The following is a 22,985-nucleotide window of genomic DNA, read 5'->3' on the forward strand; positions in this document are numbered from 1 at the left end:
AAAGGAGCTTTAAAAGGTATTTGTCACCAGCCTAATTTGAGAAATTCTCAGGTAAGGGTGTGCATTCCATTTTCCTATGTAAGTAGAAATCAAGCAGGCTAAAAAACTCAAATCAAAGTTTGCCTGTGGCTTTTGAGGATGTACTTTGGAAAGAGGTAAGGAAAGATGCAATTGCACCTCAGCAGCTTCTTAGAGAGTTTACCTGGCAAGGCATAGTAGGGAACAAACCAAGTAAGGGTGAGCTCAAGTTCCCATCCCAGGTTTGCTAACTAGTTCTACATCTTGGAGGTTGCCTAGTCATTCTGGGCTTTGATTTTTCTCATCTGTAAAATAACAGTGGTCATTAAAACCAAATTTATATTCACATAATTCCGTGAGGACTTCTGAATTAAGATGATAGTTACTAGTGGGGCTGGATTCAGAATCCTCATTGAAATACTTACAAAAACACCCATTGTGATACAAAATTCCAACTGCAAAAGAAACTAGGAATGTTATCCATAGCCTGCCAGACCCTAAAGGAAATTTATGCTCAGAGTTAAGATATGCCCTTAGGCACAGAAGCAGAAAAAGGATACTTAAAGTAGGATATGTTGCTGGAGAGGTTATGGGATCCAGGGATCCAGAGCTGGGCTGAGGGGTTTAATGCTGACTTCACCTCTCAGAAGCTGTGTGACCTTGGAAAGTTAATTTAACATTTTTGTGCCTCCGTTTCACGATCTGTAAAATGTAATAATAGAAGGCTGTGGGGCTCTATGACCTACCCATGAAGCACTTAGAAACATGCTTGGTGTACAGGAAGCACTGATAAACATTTTGGCCTCATATCAGAGACATGAGGCCTTTGCCAAGGAGAGGAACAGTCAGCTCCATTCCCAACTTTCCTTTGAATTTTTAATCTTCTTTGTTTTCTTGGAGGGGTGGGAAACTCAGGGCTTTAAAAACCAAGCAAGGGATTTTAAACTCGATGTGGTAGAAAATGGGAGGTCAGCCAAGCATGGTGCACACCTGTAATCCCAGAACTTTGGGAGGCCAAGGTGGGAGGATCATTTGAGGTCAGGAGTGAGGTCAGGAGTTGGGACCAGGCTGGCCAACGTGGTGAATCCTAGTCTCTACTAAAAATTAAAAAATTAGCTAGGCATGGTGGCAGGCACCTATAATCCCAGATCCTCGGGAGGCTGAGGCCAGAGAATTACTTGAACCCGGGTGGCAGAGGTTGCAGTAAGCTGAGATCATGCCACTGCACCCCAGCCTGGGTGACAGAGTGAGATTCTGTCTCAGAAAAATAATGAATAAAATACTTAGAAATAAATATATTGAAGGAGGAACAAGACTGGTATACTGCAAACTACAAAATATTACTGAAAGAAATTAAAGAAGACCTAAATAAATGGACAGACATCCTGTGTTCCTGGATTGGAAGACTTGATTTATTAAGATGGAATACTACCCTAATTTCCAGATTTTATGTAATACCTATCAAAATCACAAAGTCCATTTTTTTGTAAAAATGGAAAAATTGACTCTAAAACTGCAACAGACCCAAAATAGCCAAAGCAATCTTATAGTCTTATAAAAGAAAGATGAAGTTGGAAGTTTCATACTTCCCAGTTTCAAAACATACTACAAGACTATAGTAATCAAGATAGTAATGGCATAGGATAGACCTATAGACCAATGGAAAATAATTGAAAATCCAGAAATAAACTCATTCAGTTATGATCTACTAATTTTCAGTGAGTGTGCCAAGACCATTCAATGGAGAAGTTAATATAGTCTTTTAAACAAATGGCATAGCAACAACTGGGTATCCACAGGCAGAAGAATAAAGTGGGACCTATACCTCACACTATATGCAAAAATTAACCCAAAAGGGGTCAAAGATCTAAATGTAAAAGCTAAAACTGCAAAATGCTTAGAAGAAAATATAGGAGTAAATCTTTATGACCTTTGATTTGGCAATAGTTTCTTGGACATGACACAAAAAGCATAAACTACAAGAAGAACAGATTAAATTGGACTTCATAAAAATTTAAAAAATATTTGTTCTTTGAAGGACACCATCCAAAAAGTGAAAAAAAAACCTACAAAATGAGAGAACATGTTTGCAAATCATATATCTGATAAGGGTCTAATATTCAGTATTACAAAGCCTTTTATAACTCAACCAAAAAAGATAACCCAATTTTTTAAACGGGCAGAAGACTTAAACATTTCTCCAAAAAGATATAAAAATGGTTAATAAACTTATGCAAAGAGGCTCAACAGCTCTATTCATCAGAGAAATGCAAATCAAAACCACAGTGAGATATTTTACACCTACTAGAATAGCTGTAATAAAAAAGACTGATGATAATAACAAGAATTGGTAAGAATAAGGAGAAACTGGAACTCTCACACACTGCTGGTGGGAATGTAAAGTGGTGCAGTTAAGGGAGGAGACCACCCCTCACATTGTGTTATGCCCAATTTCTGCCTCCAAAGAAAGAAAAAGTAAATATTAAAAGGCAGAAATGAAACCCACAAGCAGATAGCCCGGTGCCACACCCTGGGCCTGGTAGTTAAAGATTGACCCCTGACTTAATTGGTTATGTTATCTATAGATTACAGACATTGTATAGAAAAGCACTGTGAAAATCCCTATCCTTTTTTGTTCCGATCTAATTACCGGTGCATGCAGCCCCTAGTCACGTACCCCCTGCTTGCTCAATCGATCACAACCCTCTCACACGCACCCCCTTAGAGTTGTGAGCCCTTAAAAGGGAAAGGAATTGCTCACTCGGGATACTCAGCTCTTGAGACAGGAGTCTTGCCAATGCCGCTGGCCGAATAAACCTATAAACCTCTTCCTTCTTTAACTCGGTGTCTGAGGAGTTTTGTCTGCAGCTCGTCCTGCTGCACAGTCACTTTGGAAAACAGCTAGGCAGTTCCTCATATGTTTGAACATTGTGTTGCTATATGACCCAGAAATTCCACTCTTACAGTATATACCCAAGATAAATAAAAATATATGTCCATATGAAAACGTGTACACAGATGTTTATAGCAGCATTATTGGTAATACCCAAAAGGTGAAAATAACCCAAATTTCCATCAGCTAATGAATGCATGCACAAAACGTATTATATCCGTGCAATGAGTATTATTTGGCTGTAAAAAAGAGTGATGCAATGATACATGCTACAACATGGATGAACCTTGAACACATTGTACTGAGAGTCTATCAGACAAACCACCTCTGATAATTCAACGTACGTTCTTTTCTATTTCCTTAAGTGTCGGCCAGTCTGAGAAATAAAGGGAAAGAGTACAAAAGGGAGAAATTTTAAAGCTGGGTGTCTGGGGGAGACATCACATGTCGGCGGGTTCCATGATGCCCCCTGAGCCGCAAAACCAGCAAGTTTTTATTAGCAATTTTCAAAGGGGAGGGAGTGTATGAATAGGGTGTGGGTCACAGAGATCACATGCTTCAAGGGCAACAAAAGGTCACAAGGCAAAAGGTCAGGGCGAGATCACAAGGTCAGGGCGAAACTAGAATTATTAAGGAACTTCCATGTCCTGCTGTGCAGGCGTTGTCATTGATAAACATCTTAACAGGGTTCAAGAGCAGAGAACCGGTCTGACTAGAATTTGCCGGGCTGGAATTTCCTAATCCTAGCAAGCCTGGGGGCGCTGCAGGAGGCCAGGGCGTGTTTCATCCCTTATCTGCAACTCCATAAGGCAGACACCCCCAGAGCAGCCATTTTAGAGGCTCCTCCTGGGAATGCATTCTTTTCCCAGGGTTGTTAATTATTAATATTCCTTACTGGGGAAAGAATTCAGCAATATTTCTCTTACCTGTTTTCAGTAATAAGAGAAACATGGCTCTGTTCCACCCAGCCCACAGGCAGCCAGACTTTAAGGTTATCTCCCTTGTTCCCTGAAAATTGCTGTTATCCTGTTCTTAAGGTGCCCAGATTTCATATTGTTCAAACACACATGCTTTACAAACAATTTGTGCAGTTAACGGAATCATCACAGGGTCCTGAGGCGACATACATCCTCAGCTTACGAAGATGATGGGATTAAGAGATTAAAGACAGACATAGGAAATTATTAAGAGTACTGATTGGGGAAGTGATAAATGTCCATGAAATCTTCATAATTTATGTTCTTCTGCCATGGCTTCAGCCAGTCCCTCCGTCTGGGGTCCCTGACTTCCTGCAACAAGAGTCTATTTATATAAAATATCCAGAAAAGGCATGTCTACAGAAATAATGAGTAGACCAGTGGTGGCTTAGGGTTGGTGGGTTGATGGGTAGAGTTGTAGGGGTGGGGAGGATAACTAAAATACAAAGTTTCTTTTTGATGCCATGAAAATGTTCTAAAATTGACTATAGTGATGGCTGTACATGTCTGTGAATATGCTAAAAAAAAAAAACACTGAATCGTACACTTTAAATGGATGAGTTGTATGGTATGTTGTGTCTCATTTTTTTAAAAGAAATAGTTAAAAGACAACTAAATTTGCACTGGCCAACTTTTTAATCTAAGGAGCCATGAGTATTAGAGATGAAAATTACACACACACACACACACACACACACACACACACAATTAGTGATACGGAAGTAAAACCAGGAAGTTCTAAGCTAAATAGAGAAAGATATAGGGATTTTTGTTTGTTTGTTTAATAAGAGTGCTGGTTGATATTGAGAAAAAGACAACAAAGGTTAAGTGATAAACAGTAAGTATTTACAAATCAAAGTTGTAAACAAAATGCAAGCATGTAAAACAAGCAAACAAACAAATAAAAATAACCTGTCCTGAGCTGGGAAATGAATCTAGGATGCAGACCAAAAGCATTCAGCAAGTTAATGTGGCCAACTCCTAGGCCTGTACTCGGTGAATATTTGAATTCAAAATATTAAATGGAGAATAAAAATGACCTAAAACAATGCTGTAAGAAATACAAGTATAAAATGAGGCTAGGCTGAAGCTTCTCTAGAAAATGTAAGAGGAATGTCAAAGGAATTTTGACAGGACACATTTGTTCCAAATATTCTACATATAGCTAAATTGCCAATAATTTGTGAAGGCAACTGAAATATTTTTTGACTCTTTGCGTACATAAGCATTTATTGATTTAATTTTATACTTAGAAACAAAAATTAGCTTCTTTAAAGATAATTTTAAACCCTTAGTAACTAAAATATGAGCAAATTTGGTTTACTGTTAAAATATATTTAAAACAGAATTGTAAAAGATTATTGTATATATTATTACAAAATGGAATGCAAATGTCAAAACTAATTATTAAAAAATTGACAAAACTAGCTATTAATATAGTATTGCTAAAATTATGTTTTAAAGTTAGAAAAATGAGATGAGATAGAGATGATGATGGAAATAAAGGCATGAAAATTGCCTGATCTTATACAAGGAGGAATCAAGAACTACTAAATTTTTCTAGACAATAATACTTAGAAAATACATCTATAGAATGGCTGATAACAACTAACTAGAGTTAAAAATAGAATGGAAAGTTTACACTACAGAAAATAAGCATACAAAATATAGTCCACATACCAAAAGATGGATCATAAAACATATAATTATGATAGAAGCATGTAAAAAACATAATGCAAGACTATAGCATCTTATGTTATATAACTAAACATAAATGAGCTAAATGATCCTATAAAATGGCAAAGATTTTCAGACTTGTTCAAATGCCAAAATCAAACTCTGATATCTTTAAAAGAGAAAAAGGGAAGAAAAAAAGTATAGCTTCAAAGAAAAATTTTAAACTATTATGTTAGATAAGTTAATTTTATATTCATAGTTGACACTTACAATAAAGCTATAACTTTTTATGGACAAATATTATAACTGAAATATAGAAAGCAAAACTAATTAGAATTACACTAGAATAAATCTGGACTAAGGGTAATATGTGAAATATTCCCACTATCACTGTTTTTAGCTTTTACAGGCCAAATAGATCAAAAGATAAGAAAATTGAGGATATAATCAGGTTGATTTAGTGTATTTTTACTAAACTTTGTAACAACAATTACAAAAAAAAAAAAATCAATGGCCAAAACCATCAAATCTCAATACATATAACAAAGTATAAGCTGTATAACCTACATTTTAAAAATTAAATACAATGTAATAGAGGCAAAAGTAAATATTCCAGAACATCAAAAAAATTTTGTTAAGTATCCTATAACTACTAGGTCAAGATGGAAATCAAACTTAGAATATGAAATATTTTAAAATTAAAGAATATTTGAGAATGACATATAAAAATATCATGTCTTGAGGCCAATGCTATAGAGACAAATTCGGAGCCTTTAATGCTATTATTAAATACAACAGAATTATAATAAGTAGAATTAAGTATTAAAAGAATTCTTTTTTAAAAAAAAGCAGGATGAAAAGCGTCAGTTAATGAATTAGCAAGAGGATATTTAGTGAATTGTTAAATTCAAGAAATAATTCCTTGAAAAAATAAACTTATGACAATATAACTGAAAAAACACAAATAAAATTAGAAATAAGGAGAATAAAATGTCAGATACATAGGAGAATTAACAGTATTATTCCAGATACTCTCTTTAATACCAATCACTGGACGTGAATAAGAATCGCTACTGTTTTTAGGCAAAAAGCAAAGTAGTAATCATCTATGAAGAGACAGAGGAGAGTATTAGGAAAAAAGGAAAATCCCATGTTCCTTAACATGTAAATAGGCCATTTAATGTCATTTTTTCTAGTAAAATTGTTTGATATATGCGTAATTGCAGATTTGAATTGGACTTTTTAAAACTTGATAAAATTATGCTAAATTTCCCCTGGAAAGAGTTGTACAAAAGTGTCCTCTCATGTAGTATAGTAAATTTTAAAGGCTTCCTAATCAAATATTGTAGACAATGTGAAAAATTAGAAGATCAACCAGAATGGATTTATGAGAACCATAGCTTAGTAGTTATAAGACCTTAATACAAAAGTTGGCAAATCTGGCTCTTGGGCCAAATCTTGCTCTGCCATCCATTACTTTTTTAAAATAAAGTTTTGTTGGGACCCAGCCATGTCCATTTGTTTATGTATTGTCTAGGGCTGCTTTGGTGCTAACAAACTCAGAGTTAAGTAGTTGTGACAGAGACTATGTGGCCCTCAAAGGCTGAAAATATTTACCATCTGGCTCTTTACAAGACAGTTTGCTGATCCATTCCTTAGTATAATAAGGAAAGCATTGCATACCACAGGGAAGGGATTTTACTCAATGAATGATTTGGCTCTCTGATAAAAACTGGCTCTCTGATAAAAATTTTTCAACAATATGGTAATGATTAAACAATGGTTCTTTGACATGACTCACATTGTACAGACATGAATATTGTGCTTTCAGATAATATTTAATGGCATGGTAATAATTATATAATACTAAAATGTTTTTTAAAAGTAGGATCCCCAAAACACCATGAATCACAATTCATGTTAAAAATGCATACCTGCAAAACTATTGGCTAGGGAAATTACCTTTTTCTGTATTTAAAATTTAATTTTAAGAGTACCCACTTTTAAATATTGAATCTTTATGGTACTGGGTTTTAAGTTTTAATATTACTTTTAATTGGCTTTTTCATACTAATGATTCCTTTTAATGTTTTCAATTATCATATGTTTATAAAATGTAGAGATCATTTTTATTATTAAACTTTATAATATACACTGTTTCATAATATAACAAATCATGCACTTATTACTTTTTGAATTATTTTTTAAATATAAATCTTCAATGTTTAATGGAAAGTTATCAGAAAAATGATATCCTGTTTATTATTATGGTCACTCATTTATTTCTACCATAAAGTATTACAAAAAGTACACAATGCTCTGCTTTGGGGACTTCCAGAGGGAAAAATAACGCATACCTGAACTGATAGACGTATTTATGTGAAAGTAACTGTAAGTAGTACACAAAATTTCTACTTAGTAGTTAACTCTTGGTTTTAGAATTTGGGGTTTTTTTCCTATAATTTTATTTTATATATTTTCTGCTGTGAAAATACATTTATTTTAAATTTCTGTAAAAAAGAAAGTAAATGTTACTAAATAGTTAAAGGCAAAAAATGTAGCCACAAACAACTTCACAAAAATATAGCAAACTGTTTAATCTCAAGAGGCTTGATAGTTCTCATGTTCAGCATGCACTTTTTATGCATAAAAACTGAATTCACTACATAAAATATGTATTTACATCATTATATACAGATTAAAAACTGATATGCTTCAAAACTATCATAAACACAATTAAAGGGCCTCCTAGGAAAAATGACAATTGGCATTTGCCATAATGTATGAGATGGCTCAGTATGACAAGAGTGTGGATTGGTAAAATTGTTTCTTGGAGATATCATGACAATATGTATCAAGAAATTTTAAAATGTCCCTATTTGTTAAAAAAAAAAAACCCAGTACATTTGCCTCAATATAATAAGTTGCTACTTGTTCAAAGATTTATGTACAATAATTTTTATTACAGGATTAATCATTGCTATAACAAAAATTTTTTAAAGCTAAATAGCCAAAAATTTAGTGATAAATCGATTCTGGAACATCCACAGACTGGAGTCTCATAAAGTCCTATGGAGGCTCTGCAAATCATGACACCTAAGGAAATAATAAAATACTCTGGATAAAATATTAACTGAAAAGGGAAAAAATAACCAACCTATAAAATGAGACAATTCTGTATTTATCCATCCATTTAGAAGGAAAGACACCAAAATATTAACCATGCTTATCCTTGGTGTTGGAAACATAGGCCATTTATATTTTCTTCTTTATATGTTTTCTTTTTATTTTTATATGTTTCTTCTTTATATGTCTTCTTTTATATGTTTCTGTGCTTTCCAAATTTTCATCAAGAAGTATGAATAACTGTTCTAATAAAAACACAGTCAATTTTTTTTAAACAAAGGGCACTATAGGTTATCCATTGCAATGATAAATCTAGAAGGTCAGGCTGGGAGGTTATTGTTTTGTCAAATCTTTGGGATTTGACCCTAACATGTTCCCACTTCTGTGTTGAAATCAGTTATACCCAAATCTTTTTGATCAGTCACTGACATTTATTGAGCACCTACTAATCGTTGGGCCTTGGTTTAGCCTGAAATTGTGTGAAAGTCAAAGAGTGCATGACTTTTAGAATTGCTCATCAACAGGTACAATTTCATAGTCAGTCCCAGGGTTTCACAGGTGTCTGAACAACTCTGGGACCACTCATATCTCTGAGCATAATTGTCTGCTCTCTGAGCTGGCACTGCATCCCAGATGGCTCTCCTTGATTTTTCCATGCAGGCATCCAGGAGCAGAGCTGTGGGGCAGCAGAATCTGTGATGACAGAGAATGATGATGTATTTTTGCCAGCAGATGCTTTTGCTCCTGTTTTGATACCCCAATATTCGGATGCAGAAAAGGACTCTGAGCATTGCTGATGGGTGTGCTCTGCACACCTATCTCTTCAGGATCTGAATAATTTGGTGGAAAGACAATGCCTTTTCTGGAAAAGGGTGTCAGGTCAGTCATATTGGAGGATGCAAATTTCCTTATGTGATGGGAGTGAGGGTTGGGGTAGGGCACTTCACGAAGCATTCAGCAGTCTGCAATTAAGCATCACTCCAAGGCTTTCTGCATAGGTGATGGCTGTTTCTGCATCATGGGGCAAACCAGGTGCTAGAACTTCAAATGCCAATTACCAAAGGCGCTTCCTGTGGAGGAAACCTCTCTACAACTCACCTGACCCAGAAGGCACACATTTTTTTCTGGGTTAACATAAATGCTAAAATTGAAGAAATGAAACATTCTAAAGGCAGGATCATGTAGGTGAGATCCTTTGCCTCCTAAGCTTTTGTGCTGCCAGTCTTTTCTGTGCCTTACCGTGATACCTGTGCTAGAAGTCTTCTGGGAAGCTCTTGTATAGAACCTCCAACTCTGGCAGGGTTAGTCTTCAGGGATGCTTCAGGCAGAGACCTTCTCAATGTCTATCCTTGCGTCACATGGGCATTTGGGAGTATAAGACAGCTGAGTTAGGGTCCTGTTCAGAGCCTGGGATCAGGGAACCCCCATAGTCTAAGGAATACAGGAGTCCCTCTTCCCACTGCCAAGGACAAGGCTGCAAACCTGACTAGCGAAGCCCTTCTTCTGATTAAGGCAACATGGCCCCCTGGTTATGAGTACAGATTTCCAAATCCAATTAGTGTGGCTTTTAATACCTGCTTTGCTATCCAATAGCCACAACAATGAAAAAGTTGCCTAACTTTTCTCTGCCTTGAATTCCTCATCCATATAACAGAGATGAAAAAACAAAACAAAACAAAAATTTATAGATTAGAGTTAAATGAGAGGATTTGTGAAACTTCTGATAGACAAAGCATACTCAAAAAATGGGAGTTTATAAAAAGAACCATCAACTAGCAATGCAACCAATTTAGACAATTCCCTCTCCGGGTGTCTCGGCGTTCTGATTCTAATCTCTGAGAGCTGGCTCAGAACACAAGGGTGGCCCGCTTGGCCTCTAAAGTTTGATGATTCTCAGGTCCTGTAAAAGGACACTGAGGAAACCATGAAATGCCAGGGGAGGGACCAAGGCACTGTAACAGGGAAACCTGAGCCCACAGCGCCATCTAGCCCACTTGGCCCACGCCCCGCTGTGCCTGCAAGTGCAACCCGCCCAAGCATCCTCCTCTTTTTATTTTTTTAAAGTATAATTACCGGAGCTTATGTTTCACAGTTAATGCTGTCAAGCCTTTTAAACTAATTGGTCTTTTATAGAAAATTTAACTGAAAATTAACACATCTTTTAATAACATTGCCTTAACTTTAATGGCTCTCTGCCTTTCGTTTATAATTGCTCTAAAATTGTCATTTTCCATGTCATAGCTGCCATTTTTTATATTTGCTAGTTTTCATGGTGTAGATTTTTATTTTTAGTATTTTTCTTTCGTGAGGGATGAAAATGATTGGATTTTTTTTTCCCTATCCCAGGCCTGCCTGGCCTGATGTGACAGCAGTGGTCTGTCCTGAGTCTAGCAGGACATACCTCCATGTACCCAACTGACACCACTGCTAGCTCCTCTGCCTCGGGACGGCCATGTGCCCTCTGTCTCCGTGTGAGCAGTCGAAATGGAGGCTCTTCAGTGGAGTGTAAGAAATAGGGTTATGGAGCAATAAATTGTTTATGTAACTAAAATCACATGGCATTAGGTTAGCTTGGACTGATAGAGAACTCAGGCCTCTCCATAACACCAGGTTCAAGGGTTTGGCCCTTAATGAAAGTACAGGAAAGACAGTAAATCATGTGAACCCACATTCCAGACGGTCACACCCTCCAGTCTTACTGATATAACTTCGTTTCTGGCAAACAGGCCAGCTCTCTGATATTAAAGATGAGAACATGGAATCATATCTTCTGGGTACCCCAACTCATCTACCCACTAAGCTCCCAAATATTATCTAAGATGTGTGTTCATGAAAGAGAGAAAGAGAGAGGATAAGTGCACACAAACACATAAATATATATACATATATGTACATGCATATATACCAAAAAAATCTGCTTCTTTGTAATTACATGTGATCTTAAGAAATACGTATCTGCTCTGTGAAAGATTTGTATATGCCTTTGCCATTCTCCGATTAGCAGAAAGTCATAAGGAGTAACATCATTCCCATTTAACAGTAGAAAAAATGTGCAAGGGCTGCCGGTGAGCCAGGACCAGAAGCTACAAGTCCTAATTCATGGCCCAGTTTCCCTCCTCCAAGTCACTGCCTTTGTTCTGAAAATATGAATGCACTGGACATGCAAACTCCTGCCCTGGGCATTGTGGTGCAGTGGGCAGAGCAAAGACACACCTGCCTTAACTGGCTCACATTGAAATTTCTCTCTAGCTCCTGGGGGATCCTGCAGCATGGGTCTCTCCATAGGCTGGCATTCACGCTTCTCAGATGTATCGTACACTAGCAAAAGGGGCCTCTGCTTTTCTCTGCTCTTTCTCTTAACACTGTTATAATATGCTTTTTCTTTATTTTTCCAGATTAGGTAGGCCCTGCAAACCTAAAGCTTCATTAAATCTTGTTTTCTAAAAAAAAAACGACAACACTCCCAACTTGTGTGCATTGGAACTCATTAGCTCTTGTAGTAGGGTTCCCCTTTTTCTCCTCAGAAGGAGGTGGCTCCTCACTGCTCCTTCAATAACGATGGTTCAGTGTGATTGGTATGTGTTTAGGAAAGGTCCAAGGCTCAAGGAAAATGGACATCATGTGCACAACCTCCTAACTCAGAGGACAAGCAAGTGACCAGAAGGCCAAGGATGCTGTCTGACCACAGACATTGCAATGCAGACACATAAGATTAGAAGCAAAACGCAGGAGGCTGGCAAGGCCAGGACAGTGGGATGAACCAAGCAGGGAAGGGACATGAATGAAGCAGGCCTGGTGGGATACAATAGAGAGTAGTGTGGACTGTGGCTAAAGGGAGCAGCTGCTCAGCTCAAGCCAATAGCTGCTTTACGGGAATCTGGAACTCTGCCTTCTGACTCTAATTTAAAGAAGGCAGGAACCCAGATTTTATATAAAATCTTATTTTAAAATATTGGCAACAAATTCAATTTAAAAATAAAAACTTGATAAATGCAGAAGTTGTCTGTGGGGTGGATGTAGACTGCAATGTGACATTTCGAGACTTCTATTACAGATCTTTTATTAGAAACAAGATATCAAGCCAAGTACTATGCCAATATATTGTGCTATTTCTTCTTCTAAAATGAGTGCATGAGGATGGGGTGTTGGACAAAAAAATAATCAAGGGTTGCACTTCAGGAATCAACTCAGTGATGAGCTCACTGTCCTAGCCAGCGTATCCAGAAACAGTGGCATTAGGAGGAAGCTGGTGGCTTTCAGAAGAAGGAGGATCCTCTCGCCAAGTCTGAAGTGTCTCATTCCAGACTTAGAACTTGGCCAGATGTGGTCTATTGTACTCGGAATACTCAGTGTGGCCAGCGGCCTTGCCTTCTTGATTGCCTTCCTGTCTACCACATTCCAACCATAATGGCCTCCAACTGCTTCCTCCAACAAACCAAACCCAGCTTGTCACCACTGTGCAGCTTTGGCCTTTACAGTGTTCTCTCCCTCTGTTTTTTTCAGTGCCAGCTTCAATGTTACCTCCTAGGATAATTTTACTCTGACCACTGAGGGTAAAACAGGTCTCCACACCCATTCAAGCTATTTCATGTTCTTCAAATCAATTATCCTTATGTGACACTATTCATTTATTCACTTACCTATTTACTCTTAACCCACTAGAACGAAAGTTTAAATAACATGAAGGCAAGGTCTTCATCCTTCTTTTTTACAACTGAATCCGCAGCATGGGGAATCATGCCTGGTGTCCAGTAAGTGCCCAATAAATGTATTGATTAAAAACACTAGCAACAATAAATACATACAGAGCTTGTCAAGTGCTAAGCACCGCTCTAATCGCTTTACAACCTTTACCCATTTACTCATCTCTGCAACCCTGTGACATAGGTACTATTACTATCTTCATTTTAAAGATGAGAAAACTGAGGCACAGGGAGGTTAAGGTTACCCAGCCAGTAAACAGCAGTTCTGGAATCCAGATCTAAGCCATCTGGCGCTTGAGTCCATGTCCAGTATTCACTTTTCAGGGTCCAAGTGGAGCTTAAATTGGGGCTGGGGTTGGGAGAAAGTGATAGCTGGATGAAAAAGAAATCTGAATACTCATATGTGAGTCTCATCCCTAAAAACAGAGAGGATTCCTTTCATCTGGTGCGACTGTGTGCATCAAGATGGTATCATTCTGAAAAATACATTTCTAAGTTGTGATCTTCTTAGAGACATATATCCAAAAACCTAATTATTCCCTCTCATCCTGTGTTTCTGCTGCTGATTTGTGAGATAAAGCCACAGGGCCATGTCTGTAACATCCTGATCTGTTCCAGGAATGCCTGTGATGAATCAAAATATTATTCTTTTAACAAATGAAGCAGTAAGCAGCAGGAGTTGGGTTATGAAGGACAATATTCAGAGAATGTTTAGACACATGATTAAATGACAATTTGGGGAGGAGCGCTAGAATAAGGAGACTGTCAACAGCTGAAGAGATTTGTGTGTGGATGTTGTGATGTTGCTTATGAGTGAATGCCTGCAATGAAAGTTTACCTCTGTCTCCTGCTGTTTGGAGGAGTCTCACTTTCTCAATTTATATTCATGACAGCCCTTTTTGTTCCTTCTAGTTACTGCCTTGGCACTTGACTAATCTGTTTTTTCATACATTAAGGTTGGGGTAGAATGCAAAGAAATCACAGGTAACATTTTACCAAAACGTCTGGATCCAACTGGATTTGTGGACTCAGACCCTACTCAAGACCTCATTATGAAGCTTGTTCATCCTAGACAATGAAAACAAGACCTGGAATAATTTGATAGGCATTTTGATTAATGATTTGAAAAGTTACCATCAATGACTTACTTAAATATGTCTTGCTTCAACACTTAAACCAAGAGTATTCACATTATTGTCCAAAAGATTCAATAGTGTATCTAAAGTGCCTCGCACAGTTCTGGGCCCTTAGTAAATGATGCTCCTGATGACAAATGCAATGACAGTTACCAGATTCCTGATACCCTTTTATCCTAGGCTAGAATGCAGAAGACATGCTGCTCCCATACTATTGCATCCAAACATGCCTTAGTCACACTATCCCAAACATTTTTGTGTGCATTTCAAAGGAGATGAGAGATGACTTGTTTAAAAATTTCAAATCAATTCACTTTGGATTCTCATTTGAATTTCCAAGAACTGACTACCTACTGATGATATAGATGCTTGTGCAACTCAAATCCAGATGGGCCCCCACCTCCACCCTGTGGCTACCATATGCCCCTTTGGCTGTGTTGAAAAGAAGTTCTCTGGTGCTCAAACCGATTTTATTCCTTGGAACCAGGGCTGGTTTCATGGGTGTTCAGCCTATGTGGTTGCACAGGGCTGTACTCAGACACATCTCTGTTGTTTTATTTTATTTTATTTTATTTTTTGAGACAGGGTCTCACTCTGTCACCCAGGCTGGAGTGCAGTGGCGCTATATCATCTCACAGCAACCTCCACCTCCCAGGCTCAAGTGATTCTCATGCCTCAGCCTCCCAAGTAGCTGGGATTACAGGTGCACACCACCACACCCAGCTAATTTTTTTATACTTTTAGTAGAGACAGGGTTTTGCCATGTTGCCCAGGCTGGTCTCAAACTCCTGGGCTCAAGTGATCTGCCCACCTCGGCCTTCTAAAGTGCTGGGTTAAAGCATTAGCCACCGCGCCCAGCCCCAAGTCTCTTTTGTTTTAATACTCTGCTGTCACCATTTTGAAATTCTTAATAATTCATGAAAAGTGACCTTGCAAATTATGTAGCCAGTCCTGCTAGAAACATACTAAATATCTGATATGTAGAAACATAAACAATTTTATAAATTTGGAATTTTAAAAATGTTATCAGAGTATTTTGTAGTTCTGAAAAAAAAAATTCTACTGTAAATAGTTTAACCAGCTCTTAGAACAGTCTTCTGAGATCTCTGTAATTAGGATCAGAACTAAAATAAAAATTTCTAATGAGATGAATTACCAAAATCCATTTGAAACTGGATTTGCAGAATATGAGGCCTATGACTGAGAATATGGTCTTCTTAGGAACACATCTTGAGGCTTCTATCATTCCTTCTGGCTTGCTCAAGGAGTTTGCCCAAACTGAGCCCAAAATCACTAGCAGGTAGAAAGGTTAGCCTTGGTATCATCAGGCCATAAGAAAGATCATGAGCCCCAGGAAACCAAGGGAGCCCTTTTCCAAGGACCATTTTATCTCCTTGTTGGCTTGGAAAGCCATGGCATGGCATGAAGCCCAGTTAACCTTAATTCAGATGAATGTCATTTCACAGTCATTTTTAAATCCAAAATTCTGATTTTTAACTAAGATATGCTTGCAGTTGGACAATGTTCAGGCATACAGAATAACCCAAATTAGTCTTAAAAAGCTTTATGTTTTTTCTTTCCTCAAATAGAGGTCCTTCTGGGATTAGCATTATTTAATGAATAGATGAGACCGGTACATAATTAGCATATCAGTTGTTTAGCACATTCAGGAGAATAACTTTCAGCACTTTAAGAAATATACGTGTGTAAAAACTCTGAGTTCTGTTTATGGCTTTAATGTGTTCAGAAAAGCTCTTTATCATGCATTCTCCAAAGGTCAGTTTTTGTTCAGCCTATGTCTGCATTTTTCACAAATTGAGAATTTGAGAACTCCAAAATGAAGAAGATTTTCTATATAATAAATAAAGATGCTCAGTGGGAAGACTTCATAATACCAGGTTATGACTCATTCTAAATGCCTACTTTTGCCTTTTGCAGTGAAAGATGGCTCTATTATGTTGGGATCCATTTTTTAATCGTTATTTGTTTTTCGGTTGCAAAAGTGAAAAAACAAATGCCTGATTGCTAGATGCACATCAAGTTATAAAAGAAACCAAAGCTGTGTTTGATCCCTAGGCCAGCCCACTGTCCTCTCTCTGCCACTAACTCCTCCCTCCTTCCAGCCAGGCCTTGCCTCCATGCCTGGTTCTCTCCCAAGGACTTCAGTCTCAGTGACAGGCCTGGCAGTCATCTTTGACCCACTGTCCTCTCCACCTTCTGCTCATGCTCAATCTTTTCCCAAGTCCTATTAATTTTACTGCCCGATACCTCTGAGCTCCATCCACCTCCCTCGATCCCAACACCAGCTCTATCCTAGTCCAAGCTATGACAGCCTCTTACTCAGACCTCCTGCCACCATCTTGTACCTCTGAATCATCCTCCCTACAACAGCCAAGGCAATCCCCTTAGAGCATGAACCTGATTATGTCACTCTCCAACTAAAATCCTTCAGTGCCTCTTCATTATTCTTAAGAAAAAGTCCAAAACCATGAAAATGTGTTTCAAGGTCCTGCAGGTCTAACCTTGGCCATCCTCCTGCACCCTTGTCTCCCCATGGTCCAGCCTCACGGGGTTTCTTTGCCTTCTTTGAGAGCCTCAGGTCCCCCCCAACACCAGGTTTTGCATTTGCTTTCTTTCTTCTTCAGAGAATGCTCTTCCCCCAAGATCTCCCCTCTTTATGGCTCAAATTTTAGCATAAAATGTACAACTCCCTTGGGGAATTTTTCTGGGATCCCCAAAACCAGGTCAAGCCCTCACCTATATTTCCTTCTAGCCTGCCTTGCCTTCCTTGCACTTGAGGAATTTATAATCAAACATTTACTTGTGTGATGGTTTTATAATGTGGGTCTCCCCTTCTAGGGTGTGAGCTTCTAGGAGTCTTGCTCTCCACTGTGGCCCCAGTGCAGCCCAGGGCCTCAAAGGTTGGAGGTGCTCTATTGGCACATCCTCCACCCTTGAGTGAGGAGGAGGGAACAGGATAACTCACCGCGCTCATGAGTGAGTCCAGGACACTGACGGCAAATGCTGTCCCACAGGCAAAGGGCTGCGTGAGGTACAGTTCTGTATCAGGGTCATCATCATCGTCTTGGTCCAAAAACTGAACATTAGTATCGTTCACTAGAAAAAGCATAAAATAAGAATTAGCTCTGAAGACCACACACAGGCAGTGAAGCCAGAGGGAGACCAGGCTACTGGTTTAGAAACACTGAAGTCATTGAGAAGGAAACAAAAGCATGGAATAAGCTGTAGATGGATCTTTGGGTAAGGGGGGCAGTGGGACTCAATGGACTGTTCCTGTGTCACTGTTTAAGTGTCTGAGACCTGGAGAGCAATAAGTTCAAGCAGGCTTGCTCCACGGCAGGCCACTGGAGGACCAATAGACTGTGCTGGCCAGTCCTTTGGCATAGCTTTAGGATCATGACCTAAAAACACTTTCCAGTGTTTTTTGGTAACCAAGTCCTTTGAGAGATGGACATATTTCAATGATGAGCAGCCATGCTGGGATAGTCATTTTAGCCACAATGAAAAGAAAGCAGCTTATTGGGAGTAAAGAGCGCTGGAAGGGGAGCACAGCAAAGGCAGATAGCAAGGAATTCAGCCGCAGGCATAACCCGCAGCCTACCCACTGGGATTGGCCTGGGTAGTTCCCGGGGTCCCAGGCCCTAAATCTAGGTCCACACCCAATAGGCCCTGTTTAATACACAGGAAACCCCAGGTGGGATGGATGCCTGGCTGTCTCCTGCTGCTTGCTGACAAGGACTTGCTCTGAATTTTGAGTTGCATGGGGACGCCCACGTTCTCCCTTTCCCATCCTAAACAGCTCAATCTTTTATGTGCTTGCATTCAAGCAGATGCAGCATTGGATGCTGTATTTCATTTCCATCTGAGGATTCCTCAAGGACTCCTCCCGCATGTACGTGCAGACTGATTAGTTGTGTCACTCAGATGTCTTTAACTTATTAAAAATTAAATGACAAATTAATTTCCATTCCCATCTTGGCTTTGGAAATTATCAGTTTTGCAGAGCAAGTAATAGGGGAAAAGTTGGTGGGGGGATGGGAGAAGGGGGCACTCACAATTTCTGAAATAATTATTGTGCTTTTAGGAAGAGAACAGATGAGGTTTCCTTTCCCTGATTCCTTTCTAAATGTATCAACAGCTAATTCTTTTTTCTAGAGTGATTGTTTTAATTTTTAAGCAACTTTCTTGATAACTCTTCTTTTTAAAAAAAAAAAACTTTTGTTTATTGTATGAAGCAGAATAAATGATACTAGCATGAAAGGCTAGGCATGGAATTAGTATTTTTAAATGACATCATCTTGTTTCCCCAGAGAAAAATTCTAATGGGGAAAATCTTTGCTCCGTTCTTCCAAAATTGGTCACATTTGGGTCCCCATTGTTTAAGCAGCAATTGAATTGCAGGCTAGTGGTGAAAGTCCAAAATCCAGGCTCTGACAACTGGGCTTCAGTCCAGCCTGTGCTGCCAACTTCCTTGGGCAAAGCATTTCATCATTCTATACCTTAGTTTCTGTTTCTGTAAAATGGGGGAGTTACAGCAGCTCTCTCATGAGGCTGTCAGGAGGCTCATACAAATGGGATGGTGCCCAGTAAGCCTGGCCCAGCATCTGGATCATGCCATGACTTGATAAATACCAGTTGCTGTCATGATCTCCCTTCTGACATTAAATACCTGTCCACCCATTATAGCATGAAAATGCCCAGCTTCCCTCTGCCTCTCTTGGAAACACTGAAGGTCTTGCTCAGGGGTCTTTCAAGAGGTAGCTTTTCCTCACCTCCCTTCACTTGTCCAAAGGGATGTTGTAGGCCACTGTTTAGTCTTTCTGTTTTGTGAATCAGAAAATGTAAACTGGAGACCACATATGGAAGAATGTGGTTTTAGTTACTTGTAATAGCCACCAATGGTGTGTGTGGCAATGCTCCGAAAAGCACAGCATCTGTTACCTCTTATCAGGAAGATGGGGAAGCGTTGGTACCAGATATGGAGGTGAAGTGACTCCAAGTAGGGGGAGGGGACTCCAGATTGCCAGTGAGCTAGACATCTGGGGTCACAGGAAAAGCGCTCCAAGAGACCAGCCAGGGTCCAGTGAATACCTTGTATACCGTTCTGAAATACCCAGTCTCACAAGGAGAGCAAGCAATGCTACTCAAGGCCTATTTCACAGAACAGTAATTATGTGGGTGCTAAGAGGTACCCACGTAATCACCCCAAAGCATATGTGGTCAAATACAATTGGAATAGTCAAGTGAAACAGCTGTAACACAGTCCTTTCTTGTGAGACTCTGAGGAGCCTTTGCCATGCTAACATCAATTGAGAGTCTCCAAGTAGATGAAAAGTGGAATGTGCTACACAGCTTTGAAAGCTTGTGTGGCCTTGGTGCCCTCTGTGTCTCTTAAAATTCATTATACTGGCCTGGCATAATGCAGAACACATCTCAGAACATGTAGATAAATAAGAAGTATTTGTGGGGGATGTGGGAGGTGAAGTGGTCTGAGGAGGGTGGTATAGTGGCTAGAGAAATCGGTTTCAAGGCAGAAGACAAGGGTGGTGTGAGCACGTGAAAGATTCTCTGAACACAAGGAAGAAATCTGGTGTGGGACAAAGGCTTCAGGAGAGTCAATGATGCTAATCAAATACCAGAATTGTTGCCTTAGGTTTGGGGCACCAAGCTTTTCCTTTTCTCGTCTACTAATGACAAATTAAGATATCCTAGTTAGTCAGCGGCACGTGAATTCCAAATAGAAAATGAAATTCCCGGCAGTGAGGATTCTGAAATGCTGCTGTAGGTTTGTGAGATGGAGATGTTTGGATTAATTTTCCAACCAGAGGTGTGGACCACATGAGCCCTGGGTCTCTTATTGCCCTCCAGTTCTGAGGAGAGCAATCCAGAAACCTAGGGCTTTTAAACAACTACACTAAACATGAAAAAGATACCCCTCCTATGGTTGGAAACAGAAAATAGTGTGATACTCCCTGACCTGAGTGAATTTGTCCTGATAAATAGCTATACCTACAATAATGCACTGCTGAGTGGTGGACAATTTATTCCTTGGTTTCTAGACATCTCGCAAGCAAGATTACTGTGTTGAAAGCCTGCTCCCTTATTTTGAAATATATTTTTGGGCCAAGAAAATGGAGTGTTCATTTCATTTGTGAGTCATGTGAAGGCAGGTGCTCCCACCTCTCTATCCACCCCTCTGCTGAGCAGCACTTTTGCTGTCTCTATTTAGAAGATCAATCCCCAGTTCTGAGACTTGCTGCTGATGGGTGCCCTTCATGGAGTTATTAACCAAGTCACGGGGAAGTGGGGAAGAACCTAACAAATGCAGTCATGACTGGAGGCCCTTATCGTCCACCTGAGTCCATTGTGAATCTCCCAGAGAGGATTCTGGGCTGGGATTGGGGGCCAGAGTGCAGGGCTGCACGTGGGTGGCTGCTAACCTTATCCTCTGCACCCTTCTTGAAATCTGCCTTTAGTAAAAAAAGTTCTCCTAGGGACCAGGTGTTTTTATGGCTTCAGAACCAGAGCTTCTGAGAAATGCCCTAGTAGGGGGAAAAAAAAAAAAAGGCAAATAAAGTCAGAATAAAGAAAAATAAACAGCTGGAGGGAAAGCGCCATCTTGGGTTTCTTATCTTAAAATTTTGATATTCTCCTTTGACTTCCTCTAAGAGCTGTGAAGACATGTCATTCAAACTGACAGTATGTTGGAAGAGGAGTAGAAGGGAGAAGGCGGGAGAGCGGGGTGACAAAAAAAAAGTGGGGAAAAAAGGCTCAGGCCAGAGAAAATGAATTAGAGCAAAGATGCTTTGGAAACAACTGCCAGGTCAGATGGGTGTGATCAAAGGTTTACTGATGCTGTGTGGGGAAAAAATCATTAAGAAAGGCCAGAACAAGACAGTCGATTCCAACCAGAGCCACAAATAAAACACATTCAAAGCAGTGCCATGGGGTAGCCTTTCTGTTACAGCCGGTGAAATAAAAACAAGCCGATGATAGTTGGAAACACCAACAACAGAACAAAAGGAGATACTGATGTGAAGGAAAACAGTGCTTCTTACCCAGTTCAGTTATCATTAGAATGTGCGTCCCACTGTTTTTTTCCTGATTGACTGATACCAAAGGCAACTTGCCCGGTTTAGCTAATTGGATACAGCATTTAAGGGTTGGGGAAAGGGAGTGGAGGAAAGTACAGAAAAAGAAGAGAGTGAGGGAATAACAGAGGAAACATTCTCAAGTAAAGGGACCCCGGACCACAGGTAGTTTGCATTTGTCTTGGGGGAAGAGGCCACTCTACAGTTTTGCACACTCACTAATGGTAACAGGGAGTGCCATGGCCAGGTTAGAAGTTAGATTCTATTGTCCAACCAACATGGCCCTCAAAACCCCATCATTTTGGGGGCCAGAATGGCATTTGCTGAAAATGGCTTTTGGCTGAGATATTCAACTACGATACGTTAAATGTCAAGTTATTACACATTAGCCCAGGGCTTCTACCTTGTTCCCAAAATGGGTTTGGCTTAGATCCGAGGCTTTGTATATCAGTGGAGGACTCAGATTGTAGGAGCTGTCCAGACAGAATGCTCAAAAGAGGTTCTTACGGTAAAAATCACCAGAAAGAATCCATGAACTAAGCCTTTCCTCCTTTCCTCTCCATTCCCAATTGAATGCCCCAATCGCAAATCCATCATCTCATGCTCCTTTGAAAACAGTGACCAGCATGAAGGAAACTGTCTATTCATCTCAGAAGAAAGATAGATCAGTTTTCCCTTCCGGTAATCTGCCATATTTCTACCCATATCTTCCTCCCAGCCCCCTCAAAACAAACCCCATAGCAACTACAAAGTTGAAAGGGCTAAGAAACAAACCAACCTCCTCATATCCTGTATGGTTTGAAAGAGAGAACAAAAATTCCCCCCAAAGCTGACATTGACCCCTACCTAGTTCAGTGATGATGGGGATGTTGACCCCAGTTGTGATGGATGGTTGACGTAACATCCCGTGCACTGGGCTGTTATCTGGAGAGGATCTATCCATTCCTGGAGGTGTGAACCCTAGTGGGAAGGAAACAGAGGAGGAAGAAAAATCAGAGAAGTAGAAAATTTGGAAATAATCAGAGTACAGTATATACACACAACCCCAAAAATGTAGCTTATGCATTATTCACAGGTCAACAATTAGTATTCCCAGGATAAACTCTGATGATTAATTCTTTAGAAGGACAGGGTAGGAAACCATTATAAATAATCGTAACTCACTTCATAGTTCCCTAAAAAATCCAGACTTCATACCAATTATTTATTCTGCTCATAGATTTTGGCTCCCATCTCTTTCCAGGGACACAGGAGAATTATCCCCTGTGCCCTCTTGAAGTTAGGTATGGCCATGTGACACATGAAATGCTCTGGCCCATGAAAAGTGAGCAGAGCAGTGCATA

The 22,985-nt window shown here is 39.4% G+C and overlaps 1 protein-coding gene across 43 annotated transcripts in view; it reads right to left on the minus strand.

The window, feature by feature from the left end:
* The window catches only part of KCNMA1 (potassium calcium-activated channel subfamily M alpha 1), a 767,331-nt gene that overhangs the window by 22,879 nt on the left and 721,467 nt on the right, over positions 1-22,985 (minus strand). For 29 of the 43 annotated variants that reach the window (XM_063607449.1, XM_063607448.1, XM_063607447.1 and 26 more), the window contains 2 exons: positions 22,489-22,602; positions 17,517-17,647 (listed from right to left, as the gene is read on the minus strand). In XM_063607449.1, the coding sequence (XP_063463519.1) occupies positions 17,517-17,647; positions 22,489-22,602 (245 nt within the window). Of the gene's footprint in view, positions 1-17,516; positions 17,648-21,609; positions 21,691-22,488; positions 22,603-22,985 lie in introns of all 43 variants that reach the window. The other 14 variants (XM_034930917.3, XM_014346490.4, XM_055093039.2 and 11 more) reach the window with 1 other exon arrangement.

The sequence above is a fragment of the Pan paniscus genome, chromosome 8 (genome assembly GCF_029289425.2).
Source record: "Pan paniscus chromosome 8, NHGRI_mPanPan1-v2.0_pri, whole genome shotgun sequence".
NCBI classification, from domain to species: Eukaryota; Metazoa; Chordata; class Mammalia; order Primates; family Hominidae; genus Pan; species Pan paniscus.